Below are 16,903 nucleotides of genomic sequence, written 5' to 3'. Positions count from 1 at the left end.
TACACTCTTTTCATAATTGCAAAAGTCTCTCCCCATATCACTCCTTATCCTTTGTCCTCTTAATAAGACTTTTTTCCCCCTTTAGGAAGTTGGAAGTTATTTACCTCCCCCTTTTAACACACACCATTTGTAGTTTACTTATTCATTGTGTTTCCTTTCTTTCCTCTTCACTAATACTGAAGTTCCATCAAAAAAGGCATTTTATTTATTAAAAAGTAATACTCTAATTTTCTAGAAGTATGCCAGGTACATGGCATACATTTAGTAAATATTTGTTGGATGAATGGATAACTAAAATGTACCCTAAGATGGTAAAAGTTTTTTGAACCTGTTAGATTCTCAGTAGGAAAGAGACCCAAGCCTTCTCCCTGTGAGTCAAACCATATTATAAAACCTTCATTTCTAAATGCCATTCACATTGCCTTTTGTCTCAGTGACCAACTGAGCCGTATGACCTGAATGTCACTTCTTGTTCCTAGGAGTTTGATTTTGCTTTGCTTATTATCTCTTCCAATATGTGTTTCGTTCAGGTTAGGTTTAAGATGTGATACAGTTGCCTTCCATGTTCCTTTCATAAAAATAGAGATTTTGTTCTCCTCAGATTTAAGGATTAATGTAGGCTTTCTTTGAAATGGCCTTCAGTAGACCTTAATATTTCAATTATTAGTTAACACTGATATATACAGTCTCCCTCTTTTTGAACATCTGTGTCCTATTGCTGTATTAGCCCTATGATCCAAACCTCTGTTGGCCCACTAAATAGACCTTTATTCTTCTCCCAGCAAATAATATTCCTGGCTTGTGTGTAGGACTCTAGTATACTCTCACTTAATACTGAACATGAAATATTTATTTAATTTATTTAATTAATTTATTATAAATTAATACATACTTTGTTTTTTGTTTTCTTTAGAACAAAAGGTGGTCCACAAATTGCTTATGAGCGCAGCTTTAGGTGGAAACTTGCTCACTTTCGTTATTTGTGCCAGGTACTACAGTGGTAAATAAACCTTATCTTTATAATTGTTTCGTATTACTTTATATTATACATTTATATGGCTTACATGATATGATACTATTTTTGTTTTTAGTCTAATGCACTACCCAGTCATGTAAAGATCAATGTGTCCCGGCAGACATTATTTGAAGATTCCTTCCAACAGGTAAGGAAGATTTTATCAGAATAAAATAATACTGTTGTCTTATTTTACTCATTTTAGGGTTTTAGGAATTTTAAACCATTTACAGGTAAAGGTACTAAAACTGAGAGAACCATCATTCTATCATGAATTTAAATGTGTACTTACTAATATTAGATCAACTTGTTCCAAAGTGGTTTGTTTTGAAATTTATTTACTTGACTACAGATTTACTACATCATACAAAAAGTTTTGAAAATGCTAACAAATTAAGTTTAAAGATACTATATTCCATTTGAATATTTCATGAATACCTCTAATGTTCATTCTTTCCTCTAGGTTTCTTTTTAAATGTCATAGTCTCAGAGCAACTTTGTCTGAGCATATTAAGATAGCAATACCCATTCACCTATCTCACAGTCACATTCTAGCCATTTATGGTACCATATTCTTTTTCATAACACTTAACTACTATCTTACATACATTTTATTCATCTCCCCTATCAGAATGTAAGCTCCAGGAGAACAAGGACTGTTTTGTTTACAGCTTTTTTGCCCAGTTTCTAGAATTGTGCCTTGCACATTACAGGTATCCACCATGAATGAATGAATAAATGTAGTATGTATGCCTTCCTGAATCATCTGTAGAATTTTAAAGATTAAAAATCAGAATACTTTTTTTTTTTTAACGATTAAGTAGAGAATTTTTCATATGAAACCTCTCACTCTCCTCCAAAGTATTATAGTGATGAACCAAACTTTCCCCTGTACTCAAATACAAAGGGGTTTTAAACATTTATTCTTTGTACAGGTCAAAAATGAAATAACTACACTCTAAATTAGTCGTAGAGGTATTCAAATCCTAGCTTAGTTTTTACTAGCTGTTGGACTTGGAACAAGATAGATAATAGCTATTATCAAAACTTTGTGTTGATCATTTTAAGTGTGCATCTAAATTCATAGTAAACCATCTTGTCCTGCAGGAGAATTATGGTCTATTAGGAGAATCAGGGATTGAGCCCTTATTGTCTCTAAAGGAGAGGCCTTCTAGAGAGATGTGTTTCTAATGCAGATCTGCCAGTCTTGGCTCTGGTTCTGTGATGGAAGTAATTCATTTTTTTATACGAAAAGTAAAGCCTACTTTAGTAACATTGATAGATGTACTAAGGATTATGAAAATTTGGTACAGGTACCTTCTTAATATATATTATTCTATGTACAAATGCATCATCATAGAAATAATGATTATAGAGGAGTTACTTTCCTCCCAAGAGAGAGAATGTTTGGTATAAGTAGGGTGCAGAACAAGTTCTTTTGCCTCGTAAGTGTTGCTACTCAAGAAGATTTACCTGTTTAAAATAAGGAAAGATTTTGGTATGGTTTTGGAGAGTGAGAAGGAAGAGAATATTTTCTAACTTTAACAGCTTTCTGTGTCAAATTCTTTCTTCCTTTTTACTAGCCCAAAGTATAACTGTAATTTAGTTCTAGAAGAGGGGAAAGAATATATTAAAGTGGGTCAGAGAAAGTTTAACGGATTATATCTAGCCATGAAAAAAAAATTCTCTCTTAAGTTAAAGGCATCTTTGCATTAGATAATGAAATGTGTAATTCTGAAAATATAGGTTAAATTTGAATTGAATTGTTTTGGAAGTAACTAGTGCCCATCTATGAGTGTTTAAATATTCATGTTTTTTATTTTAATTAGATTATGGCATTAAAACCCTATGACTTGAGGAGGCGATTATATGTAATATTTAGAGGAGAAGAAGGACTTGATTATGGTGGTTTAGCAAGGTAAAATTAAAAAATATGTATCAGCTTTGAAATAAGTGTATCTTATTGTATGCAGTAGACGTATGCTTGAAAAAATATGTGATAATATTGGAGTATTTTTTTTCCAGTAGCAATCCACCGTTATTTTTAAAAATAAAATATTTGTACAATTCTACAGGTAAATTTTATTATTACCTTTCTTAATTATCCTATTATGTATTTTCTCTGCATATATGTATAATATGTAAATTTGTATTTACATTAAAATGGTATATGTTTATTGCTTTTAGTAGATTTAATTATACAATGTATAAAATGTAAGAATTTGTTTAGAGGACTAAGAGTATGGTTAAGTGATAGAGTACTTACCTAGTATGCAGGAAGCCTGCTTGTGATCCCCCATGATGAAAAAAGGGAAAATAATAATTTGTTACTTTATATATGGATATCTTTCAGTGTCAGTATATATGTAAAGAGTGCATGCATACACATGCTAATACTTTTTTTCAGATGGTTACACAGTTTTTCATATATAGTAATATAATAATTAATGGATCAGCATAAGGTTATTTCTTAGTTTTTGCTGTGATAACATTGTATTTTAGTTTTATATTTGTATTTTCAATCCAGATTTCTTCTTTTTCCTCATTCACTAAAGATATTATTAACAATAGACATTTGTGAAGCAATAAAAAAACCTATAACTTCCCAAGTTTCACACAAACCTAAATTGACACTTTTTATTTATTTTTTTTTAGCAAAACACTCACTGAATCTCTCCTAAGAATTCAACATGTTTTTTCACAGAAACAACTCTCTTAACTCATATTTCACTGGTGTACAGAATTATGAAATCACAATTTTAATACAACTAACAAAGAGTGATGTAGAGTCGGGTACAACTGTCAGGGCAGAAATATGATATTGTAAGTGAGACTATCAGAATTTTATTTATGCTATCATATTTATTCATCCAAAACATTAAACTTTTTCAGTAAAGAAACACTAGCACAATTAATGTTCATATTACATCTATTGTGAATTTTTCTAAATTTCAGAGATGTTCAGACATTAAAAAGAAAGGTAGATTTTAGAGGTAAGGAAATGTGGTATGAGTTTTCCAGTGTCTGACTTTATAACATTCGCAGTCTTGTCTGAACCCTTATTTGCCTTAACTGTTTGGGTCTAGTTTTGTATTTCGACAGTGTCCTCCCACAACTTTTTATTTATATATTTATTTTGTGGTACTAGGGATTGAACCCAGAGGTGCTTTACCACTGAGCTGCACCCCACTCATTTTTATTTCCTGAGACAGGGTTTCACTATATTGCCAAGACTTGCCTCAAAAAACCTTGTGATCCTCCTGCTTTAGCCTCCCAAGTAGCTAGGATTGATAGGCATGTGCCATTGCACATGTCCTATTTTGGCAGTTTTAATGCATATAGCCAGTTTTTCTATCCCATGATTTTTTTATTTCTAATTTTTTTTAATTCATGTGTTTGGGCTAGACTCATTATCAAATGATTTATTCAAGAGTTCACATGGTGATATATCCTATAGTCTTTGCATGTTTGAAAATGTTTTCTGTTGCTTTTTTGTATACAGAGAACAATCACTAGATTTAAATTTCCTCCACAAAATTCATTACTCAAATACTCTAGACACTTGCTTCACTATTTCTAGCATTGAATTGTCAGTACTACAATGGTATGAAGCCAATCTCTTGTAGGAAACTTTTCTCTGGGTGTCCACACAGTCCTTTTCCTTGAAGTTCATTAATTTCATTGTTGGTTATGTTATATCTTTTTTTTTTTTTAGGAACATACTAAGATGTTCCTTAATTTCAGGGAAATTTTCTTCTATTATATCTTTGAATATTTTTTCTGTTCCATTTGTTCCATTTTTCTTCAGGAACATCAATCATGGGTATGTGGAATCTCCTTTGTCAGTCTTACTTGTCTGTCATCTTCTTCTAATCATTTTTATCTTCGTGCTTCTCTATTTTGAGTTTTCTGAAGCCTGTCCTCATGTCACTGTGTGCAGTATTGCCCCATGTTTTGCTGCTTCTAATGTGATTTTTCTTCATTAGTAGTTGTACTATTTTCTTTAGGCTCTGCTGACTCATCTGTGTGTCATAATTTTTTCAACTTCTTGTGTCTCTTCAATTTATTTGAGACTGTAGAGAAGGACATGTTGAAAATTAATTCTTCTGCCTCCTGTTAGAAATTTTTTCTTCTTTTCTGCTAAGGCAACGGTTAGGTGTCATGTTATGGCCATTCTTTGAGTGAACTTGTTTTTTCTGAGCTGCTGTTTACTAAAAGTGATCTGAAGCAACCGGAAACTTTATTCTGAGTTTTTGTGTATCTAAATACATTCTCACTAGACTCCTCAGTCCACTTCCCTGAGGCCATGTCTTTCTTTAGCCTTATCACAGAGTAACTTGGTTTAACTACCATGTTGGGTCTGGATTTCATTTTATGAATTGCTTTTTATCATTTCTTATTTGATTTTGTTTAGGGTCTTCCTTCTCTCCCTCAGGTAGGTTTAGGGATGTTTTAAAAGCTCTTGAAAGGCATTTTTAACATGCTGTGGAGCCAGATGACCTGCATAGAGATGCCTCATTGTGATTTTAAATTTTGTAAATTACTTGATAATGTATTTTTTTAAAACACCAGATTATACTTAAGAATTAAGTTTCTGACTTTTCTTTAAAATCATAGACCCATATTTCCACTTTTTTACTTGCATCAGTTGGCTGCATCTTAGTAGCTGTTTCTTCTTTAAGGGAGCATAAAACTGTTTCACTATAGTGCTCAGTACTACCCACTCTATTAAGACTAGGAAAATGTGTCTAGAAAGTCTCCTTATTTAAAGCAATTAAGTTTAGCAATGCTGTAATGAAGAACAGAGGATTGTGGCTAAGTAGAGAATATAAGCCCCTGTACTCTTTGATTGTTGTAACCATTTGAGCTTGAAATTTGGCTTTAGAAGAAATTGTTGTTGAAAAGAACCTTCTGCAAATTGAGTTTCATTTTGTGATATGAATTATTAATCTCTTATCTAGTTGAATTCTTAGACTTTAAAGTGAGGGAATATAATTCATATATTATCATGTTTAATTTCTTGTCACATTTAACTATAATTTTAAAATTATAATTTCATTTTTAAGGCATTGGCAACAAAATAAAACTGTTCCATAGCAGCAACACTATGTGTTTCACTAGCAAATGTTTTATTAAAACCCATTATGGAGCCTGGGGGTATAGCTCAATGGTAGAGTGCTTGCCTAGCACCACCAAAAACAAACAAGTGACCATGCAAACAAAACAGAAAAACCTATGGTGTATAGATCCTAGGAAGTTAAGGATACAAAGAATACATAAAGACATGGCTTTTGCATTTGAGGAGCTTGCTCTAGTGGATGGGATAGGTCATGTGGTTAAAATAAATAAAATTTTGAGGACGTTACCACAAAGTAGTCAGTGGCTGAATAGATGATATACTGAAATCGCTTCAGAAATGAATGAGGTTGGATTTACACTGAACTGAGATAAAGTGGGATCTATAAGTTGAATTGAAGTTGAGAAAAACCAAAATGAAAGTGTGGTGTAGAAATTAGCATGTATCCATGATGAACAGTGCATTTATGGTTTGGCAATGCAGAAACTAACAGGTAAATTTTGAATGGAAAATCAGGTTATAGAAAGGCTAAGGAATTGTGCAGTAGAACTTTAAAGGTTAGTGAGCATAATATTCTCTCTCTCTCTCTCACACACACGGTATATATATGGGTATATTTAAGACTTGTTTTTAAATTCCCATATATGAATACTAAAAAATAATCTTGATTTATTTTCTTATAGAGAATGGTTTTTCTTGCTCTCACATGAAGTTTTGAACCCAATGTATTGCTTATTTGAGTATGCAGGCAAAAACAACTATTGTCTACAGATAAATCCAGCATCAACTATTAATCCGGACCATCTTTCATATTTCTGTTTCATCGGTCGCTTTATTGCAATGGTGAGTTCCCACCTTTTGGTATTTTATTTTAATTTTCCCTATTTTGAAAGTATTTTATGAGAACTTTAAAAGACAAAGATAAGCATTAATTATTATTCAGATATCTTGTTTCCATGGAGTTTTGCCTAGGAAGTAATTATCAAAATATAATTCATATATTGAGTGCCTGTATGAAATTAAGATTATGAATATGAGGATTATTTATAAAGCACATCTTTATAAGTCATTTTATAAAGTAAAGCCTAATTATAGATAAAAGGAAAATCAATTATCTAATAAGTGGTTGTTTTTGAAAATTTCAGAGCATTGAAGAAGCCCTTGTGGAATTATTGTCTTTTGAGAAGTGTTTGTATTTATTTACACTGGACTATCAATTCATTCGTTCAGCAAATATTTATTGTGTGTCTACTGTAATGCCTAGCACCAATCTAGGCTCTTGAAGAGAAGACACATTCCTTACTGTTAGGAATCTAAATCCTGTAAGAGGGAAAACAATAATAAATATGTGCTCAGGGAAAGGGTGTATTGCTCTTTTATATAATGTCATAAAAGGAGGTCTCTAATGGATGACACATGAACAGAAACATGCAGACAGCACAGGATTTAATTTTGTTATTCCTTGGAGAACATTTTAGGCACATGGAATAGCAAGACAAAGGCTTTGTGGTGGAAGTGCATTCTTTGTTGAGAAATAGGCCAACATGGCTGGAGCAGAATATATGAGAATGTGGTAGGAGGTGAAATTAAATACTATGCAGGAATGTCAGAAAATTTACATTAGGGTTTTCAGTAAAAGGCAGTGAGTAACATGAACTAAGTAACATGTTACTTAAATTTTATTAAACTTACTTTGCTACTGTGTAGAAGAAAGACTAATTGGGGGCCTAGGGATGTGGCTCAACCGGTAGTGCGCTCGCCTGGCATGCGTGCGGCCGGGGTTCGATCCTCAGCACCACATACAAATAAAGATGTTGTGTCTGCAGAGAACTAAAAAATAAATATTAAAAAATTCTCTCTCTCTCTCTCTCCTCTCTCTTAAAAAAAAAAAAAAGACTAATTGGGGCAGGGAAAGATAAAGAGTGGAAGTAGGAAGACCATTGGCAATAATCCAGTTGAAAGATGACAGTGACTTGGATTTGTGTGATATAGCAGTGGAATATAGGGGATGTGGTTTGGATTCTGGATATATTCTGAAGTTAGAACTAAAGGTATTTTCTGGCAGGTTAGGATTTTCTGTGTGAGAGAGTAAAGTATGGCACCAAAATTCGTGACCTGTGTATTTATTTGCAGTTGCTATTTCCTAATAGGCAAAATGACAGCAAAAGAAAATTTGGTGTGTTGAGGAAATCAGGATTTGGCTTACTAAATTTGGGATACTGTAGACATCCATATGGAGATATGGATTGACATATAGTTGTATGTATAAGTTGGGCATTGAGGGGAATATCTGGGTTGAGGGAGGGAGAGACATGGGAGTTCTGGGCATGTAGAGAAGGCTGTGATTGTTTAAGGAGTTTCAAGGACATTTGTAAGTTGGGGAGAAAATAAGGAAGGAGCAAAATAGCTGAGGTGGGAAAATCAAGTAGGAGTAGTTCCTAGAAAACAAGGGAAGAAGTAGTGTGTTACAAAAAAGGGAGCTATGATTAATCCTGTCAAGTTACTGCTAGGCCAAGCGAGAAAAAGTCTAGAGATTGACCATTTGATTTGGGAAGGTAAAAGATATTCATGGGTGGTTGGATGGAAAGATTGATGAGGAAAAAATCAAGAGAGATTGGAAGAAGAGAGAGCAAACAGAAACGTATCTTTTAAAGGAGTTTGCTCTAGAGGATCATAGAGGAATGGGCAGTAACTAGAAATGGGTCTGGATTAGAGACAGGAGGAGAATAATAAAGCATTTATATTGCTGACAGAGATGATCAAATAGGAATGAAAAGAATTTGGTGAGGTCAGTAATACAAGGAATATTGGAACAGTGATGTTGAGTAGGAAGAAAAGGAATGGTACACAGAGAAGTACACAGAGAAGTAATAGTAACCTTATTTATAATAAGTGTGTACTGACCCAGCCTAGTAATGAGCAGATTTGGTGGGACACAAAAAATTCTTTTCTGATTGCTATTTTTTTGGTGAAAGAGGAATTAAGATCCTCAATTCAAAGTGAGGAGTGAGAAGAAAAGGACTTGAGGCAAGAAGAAGAGGAACTAAATTAGTCATCTTAGGAGCATGGGAGAGTAAATGCCAGACAACACATAGCTTCAACTTCAGATTGTTGATCGTGAACCAGTTAGTTTGTATATGCATTTCCAATGTGTTCTACCACCTAGGTACAGGTATTGAGTAAACTGAGAGTTGAATTTAGCTAGCCTTGGGATTTTGCTAGAAATTGAGCGGGGGTGGTGGGGTTTGAAAGTGTGCAGATAAAGTAATTTTAATGATTGATGTGAGAAGCCAAACTGAATAAGGGGAGAATATAATTTCATATGCAGATAAATAATTTTAATGATTGATGAGGGAATCTAAACTTAGTAAGGGGAGAATCACTTCATGAAGGGGTTGAGATACAATGATAGGATAATAGTTTCAGTGCTTGTTGTTGTTGTTTGTTTTTTAAGAACCCCAAGGAGTCAAAAATTGCTGGGAGCCTGGGGTTTCTTTCTGTGTTGGCTGTAGTGAATGGGAGTTAAGGCATAGTGATTATGGAAGTCTTGCAGGAACCTCTGAAAATAAGAAAGGAATGAGATAAGAGTCCTTAAGGTTATACAGGGCCCTTCTTCATTTCTGCATTCAGTTAGGTTAATTTATAAGAAAGTGTGAGGGGTGATTGGTAGTAAAGTTCTTTATCATACAATTTTTAGTTTTGATAATGCATTATACAGCTAAGTGTTTGACCATGAAATAGGTTTGAACTCTTGTTTTTTATAGTTGGCATTTTATGTTTTAATTTTCATGATTTATGCTGTTCATGTCCTAATTTTTTTCTATAAAGTCTCATATTATCATTATGCTCTAAATTATTGCAAATTTTAAATAAATATTTTTGTTTTTCCTGGCAGGCACTATTTCATGGAAAGTTTATCGATACCGGGTTTTCTTTACCATTCTACAAGCGTATGCTGAGTAAAAAACTTACTATTAAGGATTTGGAATCTATTGATACTGAATTTTATAACTCCCTTATCTGGATAAGGTTTAAAAACTTATTTTTTTCAATAAGGCATTTTCTTGAAACCCATTTACATATTCTGTTAATTTAATATTTTTTTTCTTTTTTTAACCTAGAGACAACAACATAGAAGAATGTGGCTTAGAAATGTATTTTTCTGTTGACATGGAAATTTTAGGGAAAGTTACTTCACATGACCTAAAGATGGGAGGTTCCAATATCCTTGTGACCGAGGAGAACAAAGATGAATATATTGGGTAAGGTGATATACATTGTTGAGTCTAATTTCTAGAATTTAACAGACACATTGGAACTAAATTCTCTATCTGGACTTTAATATTATCCTTTTCTCTCTCCTTCAGGAAGTTCTAAATAGTACCAGTGTTCTTGAAATAAGAATACATGATGACCTTTACTTTCCTACTATCATTTGCTAAAAGGCATTTGCCTTTGTCCAGATTCAAATCTGTAGAATATGTAGATGCTGAATAGTGGCTCTGCAAAGACTGTGCCCCTTAATTGTTTTTTGGTTTTGAAGGCCGGAGTACTGGGGATTGAACATTAGACCACTGAGCCCCAGCCCCAGCCTTATTTTGTATTTTATTTAGAGACAAGGTCTCACTGAGTTGCTTTTACTGAGACTGGCTTTGCATTCGCAATCCTCCTGCCTCAGGCTCCCGAGCCGCTGGGATGACAGGTGTGCACCACCGTACCTGGAATGTGCCCCTTAATTTTTGATGAAGTTATTAGGCTTTGTTTGATATAAACAAAGCCAAATCTGGAACCTAAGCTTTTTACTGTCAGTCTAATGCTTATTTCTGTGCCATGTCACTTTTCCATTTTTAACTTAAACTTAAATAGTGCTCACCACAACCTGTATTTTGAAACCTTGTAGTCTCTTGAATTCCACGATACTGTATTTTCCTGATTTTCTTAGCTTTCTCTTTTAATAGTTCTCTAAATTTCCATTTCCTAAACAAAGGAGTTTTTCCAAGACTCTTTATTTAGCCTGCTTTTCTGTTCTGCTACCGTGGCTTCATTTTTTAAATTAAAGTAATAGCTAAGCTCTAGAAATAATATCCATTTGCTATCCAGGTAATTGTAAACTTTATCAGGAAAGGACTAGGTAGTTAAATATTTTAGGCTTGTGGGCCACATACATTCTTACTCAGCTACTCAGCTCTGGTGACAGTGCAAAATCAGCCATCGATAACTTATAAACAGAAAATGTGATTACATTCCAATAAAATAAATTTTATTTCATATAGTTGTATATCACAAAATATTATCTGAAACATCTTTTTTTTTTTTTTTTTTTTTTTTAAAGATGGCCAGCCAGGTAAGGCTGTAGTTTGCTACCTCCTGACTACTCAGTCAATGACCCATCTGAAATTTAACATGTCCAGAATAAAAATTCTCATTTTTTCCTACATATTATCTCTTCTTGACCTATTTTTATTAATAACACTACCATTTTCATCCTTTTAGACTTGGATTCTAGCTGTCATTTTTGTTTTTTCCTTTCATATTTTTATATGTTGTATTTGTTTCAATAATGGGATCATATTCATACACATTACTCTGTAGCTCATTTTTTTTCTGACCTTCACCTCAGTAGAGATAGATCTCATTTTCTAATGGCTAAATTATGGTCTATTTCTTTTATATTATTTAGTCACTTCTACTCCAAGGGTCATTCAGATTGTGGTGTTTGGGCCACTACAAACAAGGAAGGAGGATATGTCCTTAAGTATGAGTCCATACATATTATTACTTATTTTTGTAGGATAGATTTATATAAAGTGAAATTATTGGGTCAAAAGTATTTAATAGATATTACCATGTTGCTTTCCCCCAGAAGATCATAACAATCCTACAATCCTTTTTTCCCTTCTTTATTTGTAAATTGTTATGGCCTTTCAGTTTCACATCCTTTGTGTCTCTCTGTTTACGAAGTTAAGTGAAGACTTTTTAGCATGATATTCTAGGTCTCTTACTACCTTTTTTTTTTTTTTTTTTTTTTTGCTTTTAGTGAGAAAAATTACCAATAATTGATTTTCTTGTTTGTATGGCTTTCTACTTTGTGAGGTATTTTTTGTTTTACTTTATTATGTAATGAGCATTTATTATTGCTATTGGAAAAAATAAAGCTATTATAATATTTAAGAAAATACATTCACAAAGAAAACACTAGGCTTTTATGTTGGTGAAGCCTTAAGATTTTTACAAAGTCCAACAGTAATTATTAAATAACAACTTAAGCATTTAAAAAATGCTATATAAATGATTTCAGATAACAAAAGCAGCTTAAATAAAATTTCATCATAGGAGGTTTATAGTACTTATTACTTTGAACTTTATGATTTCTGAAAAGTCACCACTATATTTTAAAATCTTACTTGTTAGTAACTACTGTAAGAGTTAATAATCTAATTTTGAACTCCCATTTTTTCCTCCGTATTGTGCTGGGAGTCAAACCTAGGGCCTCATGCATGCCTCATGCAAGCACTTTACCACTGAGTCACATCCCCAGCCATAATAATCTAATTTTGAATCCCAACAATTTTTAGAGGATTTTGTGTGCATCTCAAACAAAATCTTTAATCTTGTTTTTAGTTTTGCTTTTAAAAATTATGTGATAATACTTTTTTTAGTTGTGATACCTTATTTTTGGTGCACAAAATAGGATCTTAACACATCTGAGTAAATGAATGGAAGAAATATGTATGAAGTTTTGTCAGAATCCAAAGTGGGAAAGAAGCTATTTATTCTCCTGTGAGGGCCAGGAAAGCTCTTCATAGAATGTCATGGGTAAGTTAGGTCTAAAATGATGCCCGAGAGCTAGGAAGGTGAAATAGAACAAGAGCAGAGGAATTGAGATATTAAAGGAATAGTTTATTCTGTGATTCTACAGTGCTCTAAGGATGTTATAAGATGATGAGAAATAGTGGCTACATAGCACTCTAGCATAAGAGTCAGTTGCACCTCAATTTAAGAAAACTATTATTCTAAGAGAAGAAGGTTTTTGCTCTAAATTATAAATAGTTATTATAAACAAACCAAGGTAGAATCATCAGAATGTTTTTGGACAACTAATTTTGGCATCTGTGTGGAAGATGAATAGGGTAAGAGAGCAACTGGAGACTAGAATACTAGTTAAAAAGTAGTAAGGTATTGTAGGCTTGAGATAGGGCCTGTGAAGTAGAGATAAAAATGAGGGAGTAGATTTTTGAGGATATCACAAAATGGTGCAGATTCAATGATTGATTATATATAGTGAAGGAAAGAATAGTAATTTGAGATATTTGACAGTTGAGGTTTATGGTTTGGTTGACAGGTGGATTGTGTTAACAGGATTATCCAAGGAGACACAATTTATAACTATCTTCATCTAAGGAGGGAAACCAAAGAATTCCTGGCTTTTCTGTGATACTTGAAACTGCAGTAGTTGAAAATATCATATTTTTTAGAGAGTGAACAACTGAAGGAGAAAAGAAGGTAGAGATTTGAGTAACACCAATGTTAATGGAATATAGTGTGAACCAATGAAGAGTCACCAATGCCCAATTAGAAATGGCATTAATTGACCTGGGAAGAATTGCAAGAGTTTAGAATGCTAATATCTAGGGATATAGACCATTCATGTACCATGAACACTGAAAAGAAGACATTGGGCTTGGCAATTAGAAGTTCCTTGGTGACATTCATAAAGAAAGTTTATTGAGGCTGGGGTTGTGGCTTAGTGGTAGAGCACTCGCCTAAAATGTGCACACCCTAGGTTCCATCTTCAGAACCACATTAAAAAGGGCTGGGGATGTGGCTCAGCGGTAGTGCGCTCGCCTGACATGCGTGCGGCCCGGGTTCGATCCCCAGCACCACATACCAACAAAGAACCACATTAAAAAAATAAATAAAGGTATGTGTCCAGCTGCAATTAAAAAATAAATATAATTTTTTTTTAATTCTTGGGAGAGATATTGGAAGCTAAATTATCAAGGTTCAAAATTTGAATGAACAGGAGGTGAGAAAGTGGAGACAGTGAATGTAACCTAGTCTTATAAGTCCAGTGCTAAACAGAAGACAAACAGTGGTTTAAGTCACTGGGTTGAAATAAGGGTTTTTGGAGAAGATTTAGTCTGAACACCTTTGTGGACAAATGGAAGAGGAGGAGTAGAGGATATGGAGCAACTTCCTGTAGGACACAAAAAGAGATAGAACCTGCTCTTATTGGTGACCTCTCTTCATCAGATACTGTATGTTGTTTCTCCAGAAGATTTTCTGCAGACTCATCTCCTTTTCGAAGCTTCTAATACAGATTTTGTATTGATGACAGATTTTCTTTCTTATTTCATTATCCTGCTTCCCTATTATACGGATGCTTTACATGTCTTCTCAGAATGTTCCACTTCAACCTTGATTTTTTAAAAATATTTTTTTAGTTGTAGTTGGACACAATACCCGTATTTTATTTATTTATTTTTATGTGGTGCTGAGGATCAAACCCAGTGCCTTGCATGTGCTCGGTGAGTGCTCTGCCCCTGTGCCACAACCCCAGCCCCTCAAACTTGATTTTTTTGGACTGTTTTGGTTAGGAAATCTTCATGCTCTCCAACAAACCAGCATGTAAAGAACCTGTTATCTAGGTTTAAGACTTCTAAAGCCATAAACCTATACAGGCATGGGGCATGTAAACAGATTGTCATTGGAAGTTCCTGAGAATCCCTGATCTAGCACCCTCAACTCTTCCTTGCAAATGCATTGTACAAGGAGAGCCTTTTAAATGATTAGCAACTCCCTTCCTGTGTCAGCTCACAGTAGTTGATATTTTATATGTGAGGAAATATTAGTGCTAGAATTTGACTCTTACTAATAAATGAAGAACCTCTTATTTTTAAAACGTCCTTTCTAATAGCTACTTATGTGCTAGAACTGATTATCTTGAGAAGTATGTTGATTCTAAAATTTTTTTTGTGTGTGTGTAGATAGATATACATTAATATATGTGTACACACACATATTTATAGAAAGGAAGGAACTTTAGAAATTCTTGGTGCTTTTAATCCTTTAACTTAACATATAGTAATCTATTTCAAATACCTTTCTTTATTTTCAGTTTAATGACAGAGTGGCGTTTTTCTCGAGGAGTACAAGAACAAACCAAAGCTTTCCTTGATGGTTTTAATGAAGTTGTTCCCCTTCAGTGGCTACAGTACTTTGATGAAAAAGAATTGGAGGTTAGGCTCTTTTATTATGGTGCTGTAGGGAATGTTACAACATGGGGGAGGGGGCATGTGCTTTCATGCATCAGTGGACACACATTTGAAGTCATGTAGCACAATCTTGAATCCTCAAATTTGTTTAAATTTTTAGGTGGCATTAATACTACCATTGGATGAGAGTCTCAGTTATATTCTATAAACCCTGATGATCTCATAAGCATAAAATCATCAATCATAATCTGATGTTGGATCATAGAGTGATTTGAACATTATTAATAATTTTAGGAATTAGTAGTGAGTTTCTTCAAAACTCAGTTTTCTTGTTTGTTTGTTTTTGGTACCAGGAATTGAATCCAGGGGTGCTTAACCACTAAGCCATATTCCTAGCCCTTTTTATTATTTTGAGACAGGGTCTTGCTAAGTTGCTTAAGGACTCACCAAATTGCTGAGGCTGGCTTTGAAATTCTGATCCTCCTGCCTCTGCCTCCCAGTCTGCTGGGATTATAGGCATACACCACTACACCTGGCTTAAAGATCAGATTTTAAAATTAGGAATTCTTAGTGGTCTTAACTATATTTAGGGTTGTTAAAAGTATATCAGAAATTCTTTTTGTTGTGTATGATAAATATAAAATTTACCATCTTAACCAGTTTTAATTGTGCAGTTCACTAATGTTAAATATTATCATGTATCTAGTCTTCAAAACTTTCCTCTTGTAAAACTGAAACTATACCTATTAACAATAGCTCCTTACATCCCCCAGCCAGTGCCAACTACTGTTCTTTGTTTCGGTGAAATTGACTACATTTGAAATCTCCTTATAAGTGAAATCATATAGTATGTTGTCTTTTTGTGACAGCTTATTTCAGTTTGCATAAGTCCTCAAAGTTTGTCCATGCTATAACATGTATCGGAATTTTCTTCCTTTTTATGGCTGAATAATATTACTATATACTGAATAAAATTCATATATATGTGTATGTGTGTGTATGTATATGTACATACACATGTATGCATATATATATAACAAGTTTAACCAAATATACATAAGACCTCTATACCAGAACCCCAAAACATTGCTCAGAAAAAAAAAGCAGACCTAAATAAATGCAGTGAGATGTATTAGAAGACCCAATATAGTTAAAATGACATTTCTCTCCAAATAGGTCTATTAATTCAACATAATCCTAGTCAACAACCCAACAAAATTTTGTTTTCCAGTGTTAGCAATTGAACCCAGGGCCTTGCCCATGCTAGGCAAGCTCACTAACACTAAGGCTGCATCCCTAGTCCTTTTAAACATTTTTTTTATTTTGACAAAAGGTCTTGCTAAATTACGCAGGTTGGCCTTGAATTTGTAATCCTCTTGCCTCAGTATCCCAAGTAGATGGGATTACAGGTGTGTGCCATCATGCCAGCCTCCAACAGAATTTAATTTTCTTGTAGAAAGTGAAATGTGATTCTAAAATTACAAAGACATACAGAGGCTCTGGAATAGCCAAAGCAGTTTTGAAAAAGGACATGACTTATTTATAAAGCCATAGAATACTGTGGCATTTGTGGAAGTACACACAAATATATCAGAG

General features: G+C 33.6%; 1 protein-coding gene across 4 annotated transcripts in view; it reads left to right on the top strand.

Moving 5' to 3' along the window:
- The window catches only part of Wwp1 (WW domain containing E3 ubiquitin protein ligase 1), a 104,205-nt gene that overhangs the window by 72,285 nt on the left and 15,017 nt on the right, over window positions 1-16,903 (top strand). For all 4 annotated transcript variants that reach the window (XM_026381689.2, XM_026381756.2, XM_026381564.2 and 1 more), the window contains 7 exons: window positions 914-989; window positions 1,092-1,163; window positions 2,845-2,933; window positions 6,776-6,935; window positions 9,988-10,121; window positions 10,214-10,354; window positions 15,211-15,331. In XM_026381689.2, coding sequence (XP_026237474.1) covers window positions 914-989; window positions 1,092-1,163; window positions 2,845-2,933; window positions 6,776-6,935; window positions 9,988-10,121; window positions 10,214-10,354; window positions 15,211-15,331 — 793 coding nt within the window. The remainder of the gene's footprint in view (window positions 1-913; window positions 990-1,091; window positions 1,164-2,844; window positions 2,934-6,775; window positions 6,936-9,987; window positions 10,122-10,213; window positions 10,355-15,210; window positions 15,332-16,903) is intronic.

The sequence above is a fragment of the Urocitellus parryii genome, chromosome 7 (genome assembly GCF_045843805.1).
Source record: "Urocitellus parryii isolate mUroPar1 chromosome 7, mUroPar1.hap1, whole genome shotgun sequence".
NCBI lineage: Eukaryota > Metazoa > Chordata > Mammalia > Rodentia > Sciuridae > Urocitellus > Urocitellus parryii.
This window is presented reverse-complemented; position numbering and strand designations above follow the sequence as displayed.